Here is a 20146-nt window from a genome sequence, read left to right as displayed (position 1 = left end):
TGGTTTCAACCACAAACTTGCAACAAAAAAGAGCACCTACACAGTAGTTTCATATACACCTATTGTGGAGACCAAACCAGCTGACATGGCCACAATCTATCCTACAGTGCTGAAATGTAAGGAAATGGCAGCTATATGCCATTCAGACCATGGATCAGCAGCTGAATGCTGTTGCTCTGCAAGTGAAATGGACTGTCCCAAATGAACTTGATACCACTGTGATTTTTCTGGGTGCTTTTCACACCTCGTGCTGCTTTAGTGCATGTACTGGGAAATTTTGGGGAAACACAGGATTGCAAGACCTTCTTGTTGATTCTGATGTATATGCAGCTTGTACTGCAGCTCAAATGCCTGTTGGTTAGCAATTCAATCATGCTCTGTGTGACTTGCTTCTAGCATTTGAGGCCCTGAGAGCTCTGGAACTTTATTCATTTGTTCAGTGGTGCGAGCAAAGAAGAGATACTCTTGTAGTTCCAGCATTTGTCTGGCAAATGTTGGCTGATGCTCAAAAGGTGTTTGAGTCTGAAGATACTGAGTCCTTACAACATGTTGTTAAAGAGATGATGCTGTGACTCAGCATATGCTACCTACTGGAGGAATATCAGATAAGGGAGTATGTCAAGCCTCCTACATTCAAATTCTGGGATCGTTTTCTCCAGGTTATACAGATACTACTTCTGAATGTCCGTACAGAGCAAGAAGATGACTGGAAACTTCACCTATGCTCATACACAGCGTGCGATGCTACCATGTTCCTTTACTGCAGACAGGCCATAAAGAAGTACACAGTGCCTTTGAATCTGGCATTTGCTTTGTGCCAGGCTCCTGGTTCTTTCAGTGAAATTTGGAGGAGTTGATGTCATCTTTCATGTGGCTGGTGTAGAACAGCAACTACAATTTCACCTGAAGTTGATCGAGCCAAATGGCTACAGCAGGAGTAGCAGAATTTATTGCAATAATGCCTCCTTCATAATTATAAATTGGGCAGTAGGTAGTGATATGTTCGATGGTCTGTTGTGGGGAACCATACTCCCATGCTTGGGAGTCCTTGATTTTTCATTTGTGCGTTAGATGTCCACATATACCATGATTGGTTCAGATTTAGTTCAGAGTTGACCAAGATGACAGTGGAAAGTCAAACCCAGGAACCTTATGCATGGGATTTGGCACAAGGTGCTTATTTTTAAAGTCTTGTTTAGCCCAATCTGTTTTCCAAGCCTCCTCCTGACCGTAGCCTGATTGCATGAGGCTAAATGAATGTTCCCTGAAAGGCTTGCGGGACTTAAGATGTTGTGACGGGATGTTGTTAAGGTCTTGGTGGATAGGAAGATGTCTGTTTTCTAGGATTCGCTGAGCTTTGCAGAATGGTGCAGCAATTCAGCATATCGGTGGAGGAGTGATGTTAGAACAGATAGCCATGATGTTGGAGTTGACCTGAGGGTTCCCATGATGCACCGCATCACTGTATTCAGCTGGGTAGCCACAAGTCACCTGTGACTGCATCTGCTCCATACCAGTGCACAATATTCAACTGCTGAATATACAGGTGCTATTGCAGATCTTCTCAGTGCTGGTGCATCCCAGGTTGTACTTGCTAGTGTCTGGATTATGTTGGATCTCAATTTTACCTTTGCAGCTACCTTCTCAAGATGATTATGGAAGGTGAGCATGTGTGGTCGAGTTTCACTTCGTGATATGTTGGAGTGTAATCATGTCGCACATTTTTACCACAGAAACCTACTTTCAGTGTGGTTTTGGCACTTCTGTTATCAAGATAAAATGTGCTTACTATCGTTTTCCAAGGGTTTGGTATGAGCCTCCATTTCAGGGAGTCTTGTTCCATAGTTTGGAGGTTCTCAGTTAATGCTTTCTCATGTCATGGAAGTTTGATACTTTGATTGTCATGGCAAGATCATCTGCTTATCCTAATTTTGGAAGCATGTCACTTATGTAAATAGTAAAAAGGATTGGAGCAAGTACAGAGCCTTGTGGTAGCCCGTTTTTTATGGTACGGGATGAGCTGGTCTTATTACCCAGGTACTCCTGTAGGCATCTGTTACTCAGCATGGTCCACAGCTGGTGAAGTGTTTGGTAGGAAGGTATAATTGTAGCAAGTTTCAGCATCAGGCCTTTAATCCATACAGTATCATACGCAGATGACAGGTTGACAAATACTGCACCAGTCATTAGGGTTTTTTTAATAGCTATCTGTGGTGGGGTGATGTCTCACTGGCACGGCGCCTCCTGCTGGTCGTCCTGGAAATTAGCTCTCCAGCATATGGAGCGCCTTCTGCAGGCTGGTGTCTTGCCTGCCACTGGCCCCCGTGTCCCTCCCGGACTCTGGTGCCCCTCTACATCAGGGTTCTGCCTCCTCACAGTAACCCACACCCACCATCCCCACCTTGCCTCAGTAGCTACTGTCAGTAACCATCTAACCCCCACTCACTGGGGCAACTGCTGTCTGTAAACAACTCATCATCAGCAAGGGGAGTTGGATCAGCTGCTTCTGCCTATCTCTGGGCTTCCCCTCTGCAGCCCCAGTATTTTTTGTAGGCCTTCAACAAGGCCTGCAGCCTGGGGTTTTACTAGGCTGGAGCTCCCCAGCTCCCTCTGCCCTTCCCCAGCAGTGCTCCACCTCAGTACCCTGCTCAGCTACCAGGCAGCCCGGTCCTTCTCTCTCAGGAGCTAGAGAGAGAGTCATCTTGAGCTCCTGGCTAACAGCCCTTTTATAGGACAGCTGTGGCCTGACTGGGGCGTGGCCCCAGCTGTTGGCTGCTTCCCGAGTCAGCCTAGCATTTCACAGCTGCAGCCCTCTCCCAGGGCTGCTTTTATCCCCTGTTCTTCAGGAGTGGGGCAGCTGCCCCATTACACCATCCTCAATGTGAGTTGTGATTGCCAGAACTTGGTCATAACAGCTACATTTTGGCTGGAAGCCTGCGTATTCAACAGGAATAATTGGTTCCATAAAAGGGCATATTCTTTTAAGGCTGATACGTTCAAGAATTTTATAAGTCATGTATAGTAGAGTAATTGGCCTATAGCTTTCTGCTTCATCAGTGGGCTTTCTAGGCTTTGGAATGGTAATTACCATTTTCTCATGCCATATTTTAGGGATTTGTACTGTCCTTAAGGTAGCAGACTACAATGTTGCTAGCCATTGAAGTCCTTTAGGATCAAGATGGTGGAGGAGTTCCGGCGGAATACCATCAGGGCCTGCAGCCTTCCCTTTTTTCATGGATACCCTCATATTGCAAGAGACCCATGTTAATAATGACCAACAGGCTAGACGCTACTGTATCTATGGATACAACCTAATGACTAGCAATTATCATCCTAAATGTGGCTTGGCAATATACATCAAGGACACCATCACAGATTTTAATATTCCACCAACTGAAAAGGAGACCACATTTACCACAGCTATCAAAGTGGGGGAGCTCCACATTATCAATGTCTCTAAAGCCTCTAGCATAAGATGGCCAAAACCAGGATATTCCATGCATTTATGCAGGTGATTTTAATAGTCACCACACTAAGTGGGGCTATAAAACAAATGAAACCGATGGCAAAGATCTCCTGGGCTGGATGTCTGCACAAAGACTTACAATGAATTTATGCACTAAAACAACAGTCAACATTCTATTCAATCTGCTGGCAACAGGGGTACAATCCAGACCTAACATTTGTGTCTAAAGACCAAAGTGGTAACACTCTCATCACATGAATTGGCATTTCTGAATAACCAACACAGGCCTATAATCTATATAGGCATAGAAATTCCTGTGTTTTTTCCAAAACAGGTACTATGATGGAATTTTGCTAAAGCTGATTGGGACGCCATCAAACAGACTGTTGAGAAGACTGTTGCAAGGATTCTGGTGAGACCACTATGATCTCAGCAGTTTGTAGGGCTCCTGAAAGGAGCAGGAAAGAAGAACATTCCCCGAGGTGTCCGGAAAAAGCACACTCCCTGATGGATGACAGAGTCGCAGGAGTTGCTCCAGCAATACAATCAGACCAGGAGCTATCACACTGCAAAAGCTCTACTATGCTCCCTTGACACAGCAAGATGCCAATGCTGGCTTGTCTGCATGCAAAACTTTGATTTTACACATTCAAACTGTCGAGCCTGGACACTACTGCAACATCTTGGGGCCACTAATCTCACAGAGCATTGGCCACCAAAAATCCAGCCAAACTCAATAGCTTCCAAACTGGTAGAGAATACAGAAGGATCATTTGATAAACACACAAAAAGAGAAGTGTATCAACAACTCTACTGGACACTTGCATCAATCTCCCAGGAGAACCTTCCACTGTAAGCACTGAGAAAGTAAAAGAAGGACTTGCCACAATGAAAAAAGGGAATTTGGAGTGACACGGCAACAGAGAAAATGGTCATCAAAGACTGAACAGGCTGCAGTGGGACTGTAGGACTGATAAGAAAGAAGCCAGCTCGTTAGACAGACCCTCACAAGACATACCTTGAATGAAAATGCGAAAGCAGTGAGGAGAAAGAAGTGGCCTAACAAATCCTTGTGTCTGCACTAGAGAGGAATGAAAAGCATGTTTCAGCTCTTGACAACCACATCAGCAACAATATGATAAACCCATTTGACCCTGACTCAACATCCAGGGGCGCTTATCCACATATCTACTGGACTGCATGTCACATCAGCTGTACAACAGTCTCTGCTGAAAACAGTAGTTGTTGGTGAAGAACAAATGGAGAGAATTGTGAGTGGTGCACTTGATTCTGGTAAGACTCATAGCTTCTTCAGCCCCATCAAAAAATTTGGCAGGTTGGGAAAGGGTGACGGACAAGCCTCAATTTCTACAGCAAGGACGTTAGTAGCAGTGCTCTATGACCAAAGTGAGAGAGAAAAGAAGACCTACAGAAACCTGAATTGCTTGTGCCTCAGTGTAGCCATCAAAAAGGACAAGTCACTGGCCAAACTCCCACCATGTATGGACAGTTTTGAAGAGCATGTCAAAAGAGCAGCTTGGCAAACAAAGATCTGGATATCTTCACACAAAGGGAAACCAGCTTTGGGTCACTATTGTAACATGGCTGAAAAAGCGTAGATGATGAACTACTTCCTGTATTCTTCAAGGGCCCAGTGGCATCTGAGCTTCTATAAGACCTTATCTGTGCTGCACCCTGTTGTTACAGGCACAATCAGTTATGTCCGCACAATCTTCCCTGCACAGAACTGTGTACGTGCCAAGGCAATGAAGACTATAGTAACCCATGTGCTCTCAACACAGATATAATGATGAACAAGATGGCAGTATTGACTAGAAATATCACCAATGCTATTACATTTCTACATGTGTCATTTAAATGTTTTAGATTTTGTTTACCCTTTGGATTGCTGTGATGCTTTTGAGTCACAAAGAAATCTAATTTTATATCTTGAAATGATACATAGTCACTAAACTAACAGAAACAAATGGAAATATTTCAAACTGGTCATGTTAACTTGCTGATGGTGTCATCCCTGTTTCTGTGGTAACATTACCACATGACAGATCCACACCATACCTCATCTTAAAGCGGACATAATAAGCTTTCAGATGATGTACGATGTGCACGTGTGTAGAGCGGGAACATTAAGTCAGCAAAATCATTGGTGTCTGCCATTTGCCTATAAGTCTCTTTGGTAGAGTCACTACTTGTGCCCTAGCATGGCTTGCCCAGAGAGCAGCAAACTGTTGCCAGATGGGTTTGTTCTACAATCTGCAATGCCAAACGCTGTGTTTGGGAGATGTGGGGAGGTATGAAGTGATATAGCTGGGAAATGTTGTGGAGAGGGCTGTGTAACAGCATGAGGCAGGGGTTGGTGGTAATGTGTGGTGCGTTGAGCAGAGTAACTTTAGGAGGAGGGGTCAGCTTAATGTTGTTTCAGATCTTGTGTGTTTTGTTTCCTCAGACTTCCCTGAGCATAGGCAATGCTAGCGTGTTCGCGTGCGTGAGTGCTGCCTCTCCAGTGCTGACCCTCAACACCACACGGAACTGCAGCACAGGTACGGGCATTGCTGGCACCCACCTCTGGGCTCTGCTTGTATTCCTGGTTTAACATTTGGGTCCTGGAAGCATGGTCTCATGGCTGGTGCTGGAGCCTGGCAGCACTGCAGGTCCTGTTTGATAGTGATGGTCTGTTTCAGCCTGAACCATCCTCTCCAAACCTTGCCCCCTGATTATAAAGGGTCCCTGTGGAAGAAGCTGCCTGTGCTAGCGAGATAAGGGGAAGATGCTGTTGCCACTGCTGCTGCCTAGCTTCCTGGTGGTGGAATGGGTGTAGTTGCTATGCTGGGGATCTCTGGACCTTGTTCAGTAGCTGAGGGAACCATCAAGATTCTGCTTACACTGTGGAGCACTGAGCACCAGAGGAGTTAGCTACGGTGGGAGCGCTGGTGCAGTGAGTAGCCGGCTGCTGGTGGTGATTTAAGCCCTTACTCATCCTGCTGTGAGCAGGGTAATGTCACACGGTGTCATACAGCAGAGACGCCCCGGGCCAGCCTCACCTGGGCTCCCAGTGCTGTGAGGCCCAGTGGAGCTGAACCAGTGGATATCTTTGGACACTGTCCCTAGTGAGGACGGGGGCTTGGAGAGTGCTGAGGTATAAGGTCTGGGCTTTTCCCATTACCCCATGTCCTTGGTCATGAGGGCTGGCTCCCTGGTGTGCTCTGATCTCAGGAGGCCAGTCGTGGAGAGATCAGACTGCTGTGGGGAAAGTATCTCTGACTGCTCCACAGCTCAGGGGATTGGTCTCAGCCTGGTATTTCTTTGGGTCTTGTCTCTTTCCCTTCTCTCACCTACCAAGGCTCTGGAGTCCCTGGGAGTTCTTAGCCATGTCATGTAACTAATGGCAAACACCCTTTTTCTCTGAAGCTTTTTTCCAGGGCTACCCTCTGAACGTGAATGCGTCCTCCACAGAAGCAACACTGATTATTCCCTATCCAGAGACTGACAACTGGTTCCTTTCCCTGCAGCTCATCTGCCCATGGGGCCAGGGGTGAGTGTGCGATGGCGGCCAGGAGCTCCCCTCGACAAATGCCACCACACAGACAAACTGCACCACTGTGCTGCCTAGCGCTTTGCCGTGGGGCAGCATACCTGGCACCAGGAGACCACTGGCACGAAGCCTCTTTGCTCTCACCTGGAGGAAGCAGTGGTGGAGGCTGGTGCTGGCTTGCATTCTTGCCTGCCCAGTGGCCGTGGAGGCTGCCTTTTACCTGACAGGTGCTGCAAACGGCCATGCTATAAGTGAAAGTAAAACTGCTGTCCTACAGCTCCGCAGAGGCCTCTGCAGCCTTAGGTTGAGAGCATTTCTCTGTCATTTGAGACCTGCAGAGGCTGAAGTCACTGTCTCTTCACTGAGAGTTGGACAGTGCAGCTGCAGGCCAGGAATATCCAATCACCATCAAATAAACTCTGGCCCAGGGTGGCTCACAGTGCTCTGTGAGGCCTGTCCAGATGACTGGCTGTGCTGCTTCACCTCAGTGGTAACTCATCTCCCAGCCCCTGAGAAGTAATTCTTCCAGCTGGTAGGACTGTGGACCTCAGGGTGTCCAGTGGCTTTCTCGGGCCAGCTGAACTCTATCTGCACAGAACATGCAGCTGCTTCACTTCTCTGGTATAAATTTACCTGATCTGGTGCTGATCCTGCAGTGGATGAGACTGAAGAGATGGGGGCTGCAGGTGGTGAAGGGAAATGGGATTAATGGGAAGCAATCGCTCTACCCAGATGGACAGGATGGGAGCCAGGCAGCTGAGCCCATCACCCTGGGGTAGCATTCTCCCTACCTAGCTCATGTGCCTTTGCTATACAGCCAGCTCACCAGTCTGTTTCCTGTGCCCTCATCAACTCCCTTCAGCCCCATTCAGCAATCAGTGTCCCAGCCAGGTCCTTCTCTCTGGCCAACAGCAAAGCATTCTGTGTGAAACAAGAAAGGGTGAGCATGGTTCAAAGAGGAACCCAGGCCAAGATGCCCAAACTTAGAGGCCTACAACCAAGTTTCCAGGTTCACAGCTCCTGGCTGGAACCTCCTGTCAGCCCAGGTCCCATCCATACAGGTGTCCAAACCTGGGGGCCTGAATCCGTATTTAAACGCGTTGGCCAAGGTACTCAAGAACCCATTCAGGCCAGTGAGCGGGTCACTAAGCATCAGCCAGGCCAGAACCCTCCCACATGTCCCATGTCTATGGCAGCGGAAGAGAAACTCCCATGGGATGCCCCCTATCTTCACTCCGAGTGCTCCGTGCCCCTCCCATTCCCACTGTGCTTCTGTGGGTAACAACAGGAGGTGGTTTGAGGTGGGAGGTATCTGGGTTGGGTCCATGCTGGAATGTTTACATCCATCTCACATGCTGCCAGGGACTGGGTGGCAGCATCGTCCTCAGAGACATTTCAGAGGAATCTATCCAGAGCCCTCAAAAGTACTCTGGGTTTTGTCCTGCGTTGGGTTCCCTAGATGGGGGGCAGGAGGGACAGGCCAGTTGGGGGAGTCAGGCTCTTCCACGATACCCGGGGGGGGGGTCTCTATTCTCCTAGTTCTGAGGAGCCTCCTCCCCACACCCATTTATCACTGTGGTCCATGAGGCTCTGGAGGCCTTGGCACTCCACTTTGGTACCGTTATGGCTGCTCCATAGCATGCAGCAGGAGAAGGGTTGGTTCCCCAGAGAGGTGCCCGCTGTCCGCAGCATTCCTCCAGCCCCTGGAGAGGGGCAAGTCTACTGGTGGAGATCAGGTCACTGGCAGCGCAGCACAGGGAGCCCAGCACACTGAATGGGGGGACTGGCAGGGTGACATCAGCCCCAGGATCTCCTGGCCCCAGTGCAGGGAGGGGCTCCAAGCTGTGTACTAGCCCTCGGTTACCCAGGGAAGGGATCAAGGTGCTTTCTGTCAGTAGCAGGTGCCTCTGCACAATTAGGCTCATCTGACAGTCAAATCTCCTCTGGCTACAGGGAATGTAACAAAGCAAAAGCCAAAGTGACCGTCTCCATATACCTCACCCCCTGCTTCGATGACTGTGGGACATATGGACAGTGCAGTCTTCTGAGAAGACATGGCTACCTCTACGCAGGCTGCAGTTGTAAAGCTGGTGAGTCCCCTCTCTCTCCGGAGCCTGGGCTAGCCTCTGGCAGGCCTGCATGTCCACCCTCAGGCAGAACTTCCCCTTTTCTGTGTAGGGACTCTAATGTGAGGCAATGGAGTCCAGGGGCTCCCAGAGTTGGAGAGTGCAGGGTGAAACCACAGCACCCATGCAGCCCCTGCACAGGCAATGCTCAGAGACCCCCGTGCTAGTGAGCAGCACTGGAATATCCCACCTGCAGTGGCCACAGCCACCTCCAGCTTGGAACACCTGGGGAAGGGCCCCCTGGCTGCAGCGCTTGCTGCTCTGGACCCAACTTTCCCTTCCTTATGAAAGTAGCTTCAAGACTGTGATCTTCCAGTGGCATCACTAAAGGACAGCAATGCAGCCACTCCTGGGCCAGGCTACTGGCAGTGAGACAAAGGCTCTCACCTTTAGGAATGAAGTGATCCACAAAGAGCTCCTACATGTTTCTTGGCTTTGCGAGCCATGACCCTGTATCAGATAGAAAATAGCCCAAGGAAGATGCAGGATGACTTGGCTGGTTGCCTGCATGTGTTAGGCCTCATGTAACCATCGGTGGGTGCCTGGTCCCTGACTCTCGCAACATGTTTAAGAGTTACAGTGTGGATGGGATAGAGCTATGTCCCTGTAGACCTTAACCCAGTTCCTGAGACATGGTTAGGTCCTACCTACCCTCCACTATTCATTGTATTATGCTGAAGCCAGCACTTAGAATTCACAGATGGGCTTCTAGAATTTCCTCCTAAATTGCAGAGCTGGGAGAACCCCTCCAAGTCTTTCTTGAAAACATGCAGGCACATCAAACCCAGCATTTTGCACTTTGTGGACCTTTCCATGAGTGGCCTAGCAGGGCCGATGAATACTGGAGAGTGTTGGCATGAGCTCTGCAATTCCTAACTGAACATTCACCCTACAAACCTGTTCTGGAGAGCGACACCCATCCAGTCAATCAACAGAATTGGCATCCAATCAAAACTAACCCGCATGCCTGGACCTGGGACTCTCAATGGCTCAGAGCAAGTGCCTGGCAAAGCCACTACAGTCTGGGGTTTCACAGTAATTACTTAACACATCCTTCCAGCTTTGGACAAACTTGAGAAAATCATAAGCTCTTCACAGACACAGAGGTGAAATTTGCCCAAAACTCCTGGCTGTCTTCAAATTCCAGCCAGTTGGTTCCTGGTTGTCTGACTGCAGCCATGTGGCCCTAGAGCGAGAATGCAGCCTCCTCTGTAAACTGTGGCACTGGTTTTCAGTCCTGGTTCTCGGGCTTTGCAGGAATCTCCCCTTTTGAGCCCCCACCCACCGGAGGGCATCATGCCCCAAGCCACTGATCACTGTCTGAAAAATAGCTTAGCAAGTAGGGAATGCCTGTTGTGAGTCACCCTGGAGATGGAGAGAGCCCTGACCTCCAGGAGGGATTGACAGACCCAATGCAGCTCATCGACAGCCATCTCCACTAACCCCCACTGTGCAGGAGCAGTATGGAACCTCTCCAAAATAAGGGTTAGGCTCTGCTGGGATGTTCCCCAGGCTTTGGGGTCTGGGCCAGTGCCAGCGTAAATTGAAGACTGCACCCCTCCCGGGGCTGGTACATCACTGTGTGCTGAGAGCAGGAGTGTCACTGGCTGAAGGTTTCAGATGGGCAGTTGGAGCCATGTTACCTGGGGGTATGGCTACACTTGGAATTTCAAAGCGCTGCCACAGCAGCGCTGCGGGAGTGCTGCCACGGCAGCGCTTTGAAGTGTGAGTGTGGTCAGAGCGGCAGCGCTGGGAGAGAGCTCTCCCAGCGCTGCACGTAAACCACATCCTTTACGGGTGTAGCCGTGCTCCCAGCGCTGCCGCCCTCATTACACTGACGCTTTACGGCGTTGCATCTTGCAGCGCTCAGGGGGGTGTTTTTTCACACCCCTGAGCACAAAAGTTGCAGCGCTGTAAAGTGTGAGTGTAGCCAAGCCCTGAGACTCTTGGCTAAGCACCACGAGCAGGAAGGGATGTAGTGTCCATTTGTATCTTGTTACTGTGGATTTGACCAGCTGATGCACATTGCCTATTGAAATCACTGTGACTCCAGCACAGGAATCCTCCCCGAAGGTGCAGTCTGCCCCATTCCCTGCCAAGCTGAGCTGCTGCAACAGAGCCTGAGGTTGCAGGAGCAGGGGAATAGGCAGATGGCTAATGCAGCAAGTGCATTTGGTCACCCACAGGATCTGGAGAGAGGAGATGGAGAGGGATGTGGAATTTGTCACATGTGGGGATGGGTTGTGAGCGCCTTTTCTAGGGAATCCTTAGACAGCTGTTGGCATATTATGGAAGCCCTGGAGACATACCATTGTAACCTCTCTCTGCTGTGTGCCAGGTTGGGGTGGATGGAGCTGCACTGATAACACTAAAGCCCAGTCTGTCGGCTTACAGAATCTGGCCACCCTTCTGCTCACACTCAGTAACCTCATGTTCCTGCCAGCCATTGCAGTTGCTCTGTATCGCTACTACCTGGTGGAGGCTTCTGTTTACACCTACACCATGTTCTTCTCCACGGTGAGTCATGTCTGTTTGCACTACCACCCAGCAGCAAGTTGGTGCAGGGTGTTGGGCCCTCCTCAGAGGCTATAGCCACTCCACTACCCCCACCCTCAAATTGACTGCTCCTGTAGCCTGCTTCTCTGTACCTGAGAGGGAGAGGCTTAGCAGGAGGGTGCTCTCTTCCTATAGCCCCCCAGTTCTTGGGAATGCTCACTGCCATCAGCTGGGCACCTCCAATGGAGAACAGACCCGTTAAAACACATATGCCCCGCCGCATGTGAACCTTCTGCCCATGCAGGTGAACCTGACAGGGCTGCTGCTCCGTCCGAAACTTAGCATGAAAAACATCCTCATCACCCTGCCTCCTTCCAATGTTATGTTAGCGTCTCAGTCGGACCCTGACCAATGGGAACCTTGGGAGAGCTGTGTGGGGCTGGGGTGCTTGTCTTGTGTGTTAATTACCCTGTCTCCCAGTGAGATTGATTTTCTCTCTGACTGGGTGCATCCCTCTGTAGGGCCTGAGGCAGACATGGACCATGCAGGCCTGGGGGGGAAGCCACAGTGCACTCAGTGACAGCTCACACTCTGCCTTGGCTAGCTGGGATAGTGGCCTGGAGCCTGGACCTTCCATTTAGCCCCTGAGAGGGCTCATACGGGCTCATATCTAAAGTATGAAATGTCTAGTACCAGAACAGCCTCTCCACTCCCCCACTTCAGATTGGGATGGGAGCCCTGGGGTATACATCCAGTGCTGTTCCTAGTTCCTCCTGCACTGAGTGCAGGGAACTCAACAAGCCAATGAAGCAACTGAATCTCTGCAAGGAGGCGATGGTCAGGCATTAGTCATGACCGAGCAGGGCAGCAAGGAGGTTTGCAGAAGGGGAGTGAGGGTGAGGGGTGCTGCTACTATGACTTGAAACAGTGCAGTCTGCAATGAACAAAATTGCCCAGCTTCCCCCCTCGCTCCACCTGATTCTTGGGCCCTATGGGTGAACTGCAGAGCAAAACCGCCACTGCCTTCAAAACCTGTTTACTTTGCAGCTCTTTTACACTAGAAACATCAGGTGCTCCCTTCCCTTCTCAGCGAGGAAACCCTTGGCGAGATCTCTGGGGGACGTGAACAGGGATGTCATGTGGGGCTGATCTGTTCCAGGCACTTGCAGATGGGCCGCTGAGTCTGTTGAGAAACCAGCGTTTCTTCCCCCTCAGCCCTTAGCAGGCCTGTCACCAACAAATACAGTTCAAAAGCAGATGCTCTCCATGCCTGCAACAAGGCACCAGGAGACCCTCGCTGTAGGTACTCATAGCTCCAGGGCTGAGCCTTTTGTATTTGTCTACCAACTCCATCCAAAAAGGAGCTTGGCCATGCGAGCATGTCGGCCTTCTGCTGCACTTGACTCTTCTTGTTCCCTGCCTCTAGTTCTACCATGCATGTGATCAGCCAGGAGTCGCTGTGATTTGCATCATGGATTACGACACTCTGCAGTACTGCGACTTCCTGGGCTCCGTAGTCGCCATTTGGGTGACGATCCTGTGTATGGCCCGAGTGAAGAAAATCTTAAAATACGTGAGTAACAGGCATTCGCTGCACAAAGCACCAGTCACCCTGCAACATGGCCCTACCACCCTGCTTGGGGTGGCGGGGGTGCCACATGAGCCATCTGCTGGGCTAATGGGGACAGCTGCTACTTCTGTTTGGGAAGACTGGGCCTCCCCGTTCCTTGACCATGGCTGAAGCAGGCTGGAGTTTGTCTGTGACAGGGCACTGCCAGTGCTACCCAAGCAGAGCTGTGCTGGGGTGGTGGGAAACGAGACCTTCCCCACACAGAGTCCTCAGCTGTGCCAGTATCAGGCCCTCCAGAGCTGGTTTGAGTCAAACTGCTAGAGATTCACCGCTCTCTCAGCCCCTGGTCTTAGGCTCCCTGCAGACCCTGAAGCAATAGCTCTGAGAGGGGTGAATTGCCTCATTCATTTCAATAGAGCGGGGCCTAATGATTCATTTCTCAAATATCCTCATTGTGAGCATGCAGAAAGGAAAGGGCTGATAGGGTTAGGCAGGTCTGCGCTCAGTACTTCCTGCCTTCTCGCTCAGCTGGGTCAAGCTGGGAGAGGCCAACACGCCTGCTCAGTTTAACCCCTCCAGCCCACGTGTTGGTGGAACCACCCGGCCTCTCCAAGCAAAGAACCAGACCTGGGGTCTGTCTTCTGAAGTGGGAAAAAGGCATTTTTTCATCTATTTAAAAAAAACTTTTCTAAAATGGCTGAAGGGATTTTAAGTCAACTTCCAAACAAATTCTCCATGCAGCAGTGACTCGGTGAATGAATGTCCAACTGAATGTGTGGCTAAGTTAGGACTGCAAACCCTGGGCAGTCTGTGAATGGTACTGACCCACCTGGACCATTGTGATTCCTATCCTGACACCCACCCAACTAGCAGAGTAGGGAGAGGGCAAGTTTCCTCCTGCTCTGGTCCTTCAGAGATCAGTTTTAGCTGAAGAACCCAGGGGAATGTCGAGGCTGAGACCTGTGGTGCAGGAAGTTGCTTGTCACAACTGACTGGGACTGGCTTCTTAACCATTTCTTTTCCTGCTAGCCCCAGAGTGCAAAGCTGAGCTGCGGTGAAAGCAAAGGGTTGGGGGATAGGAGGACTGGGTTCTGGTCCTGACTCTGCCGCTGATGGGCTGCGTGACCTGGGCCAAGGCATGTTCCAAAGTGGCCCAGGGTTTTACGTGCCCGGTGCGAGATACTTGGCTTGACAGAGCCAGAGCACCTTCGCCCTGCTGGGTGCAGATGGGGCTGAGGGGGCTCAGGACCTCAGGCAGGCCCAGTGTCTCAGGCTTACTGGCCACTTAACCCCTCGGCGGTGTCAATTTTCCATGTGTCAAATTGGAGAACGAGTTCTTTGGGGCAAAGCCTGTGTTATATTCTGTGTTTGTGCAGCACCCAGAGCCTGACTAGGGCCTGTGTGTAGGTGACGAGATGTCCCAATTTTATAGGGACAGTTCTGATTTTTGGGTCTTTTTCTTATATAGGCTCCTATTACCCCCCCACCCCCACCCCCGTCCCGATTTTCACACTTCCTGTCTGGTCAGCCTGTGTGCTGCTGCAATACATTCAGCTGAATCTTCCCATTCCGACTGGCTCTGTTCCCCCTAACCCCTTTTTGCCATCCCCCTTCAGTTAGCTTTAGACTATCACACGTCTCCTTTATTCGCCCTCACTGAGCCAAACTGGAATCTCTCCTCAGAACTCATCTCCTGCAGCTTCCTGACTATTTGTGTTGGGGAAGCACTGTGGAGCCCAGCCTGAGCCAGGGCCTACTGTGTAAACACACAACACCAAGACCATCCCTGCCCCAAAGAGCTTTTCTGTTGCTCTTCTCTGACCCTCTCCAGTTTCTCAGCATCACAGTGTGCTCAGCACTGAACCTGCTGTTCCAGAGCCACATTGGCAGGGCGAATGTGGCGCTTCTGTCTGTCCAGGTGGCATTTTTTATGCTGTGCTGTTGTATCCCACCCAGATTCCGGAACCTCTCTGCAGGAGTCTCCCTTCCAGAGACCCAGCGTTTTGAGTTAGGACATTGGCACCCACAGGAGCCAAGTGACTACAGTGCGCTGCACAGCACTGCAAGGCAGTCTGGTAAGTATGTTCCTGATGTCAGTGTTGTCCTCTTGTCTTGCTTAGGTTCTCTTTGTGCTGGGGACCCTGTTAATTGCCATGTCCCTGAAGCTGGACCGCAGAGGGATTTGGAACATGATGGGCCCCTGTCTTTTTGCTCTCATCATCATGATCATGGCATGGGTAAGTGACTGCTGGGCTGGGGCGGTGCTCCATTTGTTACTGCTTTCAGAAACATGTTTTTAACAAGGTGGGAGCAGAGAGGAACTGCCATAGTGGCTGAGTGGGATGAGATCCCTGACTGCCCCGATAAGTAGGCCTCAGGCAGCCCCCCCTCTCCCCATAGATCAGGGTGACCTGGGGATGCACTGACCCTGGTGAAGGGGAAGGCTTAGCTGCTTTCAACTTCTGTCTGATCCTTAACTTGTTGCCACAAGTTAACCGAGGAATTCCCAGGTTACCAATCTGGCCCGGCCCAGCTGCTCTGGCAGCTCTAACTTGCCGGCACATCTCATGGCCAAACTCTGATTGCTGGCTACATATTTGCTCTGGCCCTTTAAAGGTACACCGACCGTGACTTGGTTTAAATGTGTAACTTGGTTGTTCTATGAACTGAAGGTATTTGGGGCCTTGAATACAAAATAGATAAGGCCAGGCATTGCATCATGCTGGGGCGGATTCTAAGCTTCCTTCCTCAGGACTGAGATGGTACAAGTGACCTCTGTTGCTGGGAGGTGCAGACCTCTTAGTTATCAGTTTGTTCCCCGGGTACCAGTGTGAGCGTCTGCTGGTCCCACAGAAGAGGTGGACCTGTGCTGCTATAACCCTTCTCTGGTATTGTGCCTTTAGGTCTACCATGGAGTGAAGCGCCGCCATTGCTACCCCACCTCATGGAAGCGCTGGGTTTTCTACCTCATTCCAGGGATCACCTTGGCTTTTGTTGCCATCTCGGTGTATGCATTCATGGAAACCAATGACAACTACTATTACACGCATAGCATCTGGCACATCCTGGTGGCCAGCAGCGTGGCTTTCCTACTCCCGCCTCATGACAAGCATAAGAAGCCCTGGGCCTGGTCACAGAAGCTCATCTGTCGCTATCAGATATGCAAAAATGACCGCGAGGAGCTCTATGTGGTGACCTGAGTCGGACTGGCATGCAGGGCTACAGGCCAGAGGGATGGAGGACTTGCTTGGGCCCGTCTTCTCCAGATGAGTGAGAACTGCCACCTGTGCATGCTCAGAACTCAGTAATGCACTTGTGGACTAGCCAGGGCAGCACAATAGCTGGGCCTCTGCCTCTGGGCAAAATGGTGACAAGTCCCCACACCCTTCCACAGGATAGGGAGAGGCTTCTAATGTGTTTTTTATAAAGAAAAGAATAGCCTGCATCCACATGCCACCAAAAAGATGAGAGCTCCATTCCCTTCTGGCCATGGCAGTTGGTCTGGGGCTCACTGTTACCTACCATAGTGAGGGCTCTGGCACCAGAGCTCCTCTCCAGATGCCAACTCCTCGCAGAGGACTCCAGGATGGTGCCTGGCTTTGTTTCCACTAGGAGTTCCTGTGGTTTCACCTCGCTTTGCTATGGAAAGGGCAACTATGCCAACTGTGCATGAGCTGGAGCTGGTGGCCTCCTTCAGCAAGACATGTCTCTCTCATCTTGGCATTACTGGCCCATCCCAAAGCAAAACTCTGGAAATAGAGGCATACTGTGTCCATGTGTTCTAGAATTAGCGGCCCCTTTCTCCATCTCCATAATATGCTCAACAGTTTGAGTCCATCACATCCTGCTTTGCGTTAGGGGAATAGTAACTGACATGGAAATACTGCCACTGAAGAACTAAACCCCAGATCAGGCTACTGTTTTCACTCCTGTTCCTATCAAGTGTCAGGTAGCAGCTGCTGGAGTTTGTTTAAATGCCCTTGGCGGCTATAGCAGTTCTTGTGATTGCAGTAAGTACTTGAGAGAGCATAGATGAGTCCTGGATAGGGGGTCTGTCTTACGAAGAGGGGGCAGAATGAGACTGTCACGTCCCATATATTGGATAGCTGTGTCTTGTTGAACATGGCAGGACAAATTTTCAACCTGGACTTAACTAGGCCTCCCTTTCCACAGCTTTGAATTATTTGCATCCACAGCTGAGATCATGCCCAGGGCTGTCCTTACCCATACACAAAGTACCAGCTGCGTAGGGCACCAGGAAATTTCCTGGTGCCCTGTGCAGCTACATGCTGCTCGAGCCCCTGCTCTGGCTCTTCCCCAGGGCCCCTGCCTCTGTTCTGCTCCTTCCCTGCCCCACCTCCACTCCCCTGAGGACTCCAGAAGCGGTCGGGCCTGCACTCATGGGTAAGTAGAGCAACTCAGCCCCAACTGCTCTACTCCCCTAGCTCCCAACTGCGCTGCCGGTGAGTGCTGGGGAGCGGTTCCCGCCTTCCCCCCAAGCCTGGGAGCAGAGCAGCCTGGGGCCGGGTCACTCCACTTCCCGCAGGAGGTGGCCATCCCCCCTCCTCCCCTCCACAGAGCTCCGGAGCAGGGCCCCGCACAGCTCCGGAGCAGGGCCCCGCACAGCTCCGGAGCAGGGCCCCGCACAGCTCCGGAGCAGGGCCCCGCACAGCCCCCCTGGGGCTGCCCCCCCCCCAGTCTTCCCTATGGAGGCCTGGGGCCCCACATAGGGCACCAAAATAGCTAGAGACTCCCCTGATCATGCCAATGTCAAAGTGCATGTACCAACCAGGGGATCAGACACCTCAGCAAACTAAACTGCAGGGGCAAAATTGCAACTGCAACTATTTGTGTGCAATTTGTGTCATGCAAAAGGAGGTCAGCACCTGAACATCTGGCCTGGTGGATGTTCAACGTATGCGACTTCTGGCTTTTCCCTCAGGGATGCTGACTATTTCATACTTAGGTCTGATGTGAGTAGAGTGTTGTATACAATATGGAGTCTGACTGCTATTTGACATCAAGGATCCTTCCTTCATGATGATCAGCTGCAGAGGAAGACAGCAAAGACTCTGTTTAAAACATGTGGTTGGGAGGAGGGAAGAGAGTACGAGCTGTTTAATTAAGGGCACTTTCTCTGGGTAAGATTATTTGGCTTTTGAAAAGTAGCCCAGCATTTTGCCAGCTGCTTACAGTCTCAGACTTTACCCTTCTCTAGCAACTAATCCAGCCACCAGCTAACTTAAAGTTCCAACAAACTGTCTTCGGGGAGCTGGACTGGATTTGGTGCAGGTAAATCTGGGGAAGACCTGCAAGCTGAGTTGACCTGCATCTTGCTCCTGGAGTAGAAGCAGAGTTGAGAACTTCACATTGGTTGCCATATTTCTTTACAAATTAATTTTTTCAAACAGATATACAGATGAGCGAATAACACTCATTGTACCTAGATGAAAAAGCCACTCATGGAAGGAAAAAAATGGTTATGGCTGCAGGCTATTTAGAAACACTTGTATCTCTTCACTCCGTGCTACAGGTAATATGAATTTATATGGAAGATGCTGAGCAGTAACACTAAGTGTTGTGGTAGTCTGACTTTTTAGTTGTTCCAAGCAACATGAAGACAGGATTTTTATATTGATATATAATGTCCCAAATCCACCGGCCTTTGTTATTCTTCTATAGGCTTGGATCTCTGTCTTATTGTTCCTTTCACTTCCTGTAGCAAGGCTCTTGTTAGTAATTTTGTACCTGGTTGGAGCAGGATTTCAAACACTCTGGGATTCCAATAACTTAAATCACCAGTTTTTAGCACTTTCCCATCAGTTGTCACTACTTAGTTGTAAGTTGAGCACTTGGCCTTAGAGTATTGTAATACATTGTTTGCAACTCTTTCATACATAGAATGCTGCATTTGCAGCTTTGATGCTGCATATTAACTAGATGGAGCAATAATACTCTAATTTATGCCTTTTTAATATAGTTTTCAATGCTGTGAAGCACATTGAGCTTTGGGATGGGTGAGGTGGGTAAATCCCTGTAATTATTTTGCTAGTCTTATTCCTCTTCACCCCCAACACTATGATGGAAAAGAATTATCTTGTATAATTTTACTGGGAGAAATAAATATTTTGTCAATTACCTCGGGTAACATTTGAGCAGATGCCAATATTTAAATACTTGATTTTTTTGCTGTAATATTTGTGGTTTAATTTTATTTTATATAGTGAATTTTAAAGCTTCCTGTTTTTATAAATTAATAAATGTAATTGTACTTGAAATCATCCAATCTGCAATAGCACTTTCTGGAATGGGATTTTATATTTGTATGTCTTAAGGCAAGAAATCAAATAAAAAGCAAAACAAAGTTCTGCAGTCCCAGCCAGTCTCTTCTTTCATGGGTATGACTGTGTGGTGATGGTGCCCTGGAGGCTGATGTAATCTCTCCATAGAACAAGCTTAACATAGACAGCGGTAGTGCATGTTCCTCCTTCCCCACCAGTGAGTCCCCTTTCCTGGCTGTAGGGAACCCACTGTACAAGGAAGAAGAGAGTTCAGGATTTGTGGCCCATTCAGTCCATGGCCTCTCTGCTGAGACCATGTTGGTAGCTTTTGTGGTGTGCATAAGTATCCAGTAGGAACTGGCCTGGGAGCACCAACCTGATTGCACGTAGAGCACTGAACAGGCAGGCAAAGACATGGACATGGTCACTTCCTGCCAGGGTTACTGGCAGAAAAGCTGAACCATAATCTCCCTTCCTCATGTAGGGGAACCCTGACCAAACATCTAAAGCAGCATAATTCAGTGAAATTGTTTCTCCACTATTCCTTGTGTGTGTCAGTGCTAACCTTATGCCCTCATCTTCTGTCTCTTGCAAAATGTTCTATTTATATTATTGTAGCTGGGTCTAATTTTCTGGTGTAGACCAGCCCAAAGA

General features: G+C 49.8%; 1 protein-coding gene across 10 annotated transcripts in view; it reads left to right on the top strand.

Moving 5' to 3' along the window:
• Positions 1-19576, top strand: part of PGAP6 (post-GPI attachment to proteins 6) — a 53752-nt gene extending 34176 nt beyond the window's left edge. For 8 of the 10 annotated variants that reach the window (XM_032781574.2, XM_032781579.2, XM_032781577.2 and 5 more), the window contains 7 exons: positions 5934-6027; positions 6896-7019; positions 8973-9109; positions 11484-11662; positions 13068-13214; positions 15332-15448; positions 16115-19576. In XM_032781574.2, coding sequence (XP_032637465.1) covers positions 5934-6027; positions 6896-7019; positions 8973-9109; positions 11484-11662; positions 13068-13214; positions 15332-15448; positions 16115-16411 — 1095 coding nt within the window. In that variant the 3' untranslated portion in view covers positions 16412-19576. The remainder of the gene's footprint in view (positions 1-5933; positions 6028-6895; positions 7020-8972; positions 9110-11483; positions 11663-13067; positions 13215-15331; positions 15449-16114) is intronic. The other 2 variants (XR_012656520.1, XR_012656521.1) reach the window with 1 other exon arrangement.
• Positions 19577-20146: the final 570 nt, after the last annotated feature.

Source organism: Chelonoidis abingdonii, chromosome 9 (genome assembly GCF_003597395.2).
Source record: "Chelonoidis abingdonii isolate Lonesome George chromosome 9, CheloAbing_2.0, whole genome shotgun sequence".
In the NCBI taxonomy this organism is placed as follows: domain Eukaryota; kingdom Metazoa; phylum Chordata; order Testudines; family Testudinidae; genus Chelonoidis; species Chelonoidis abingdonii.
Note: the sequence above shows the minus strand (reverse complement) of the source record. Positions and strands in the feature narration are given on the sequence as shown.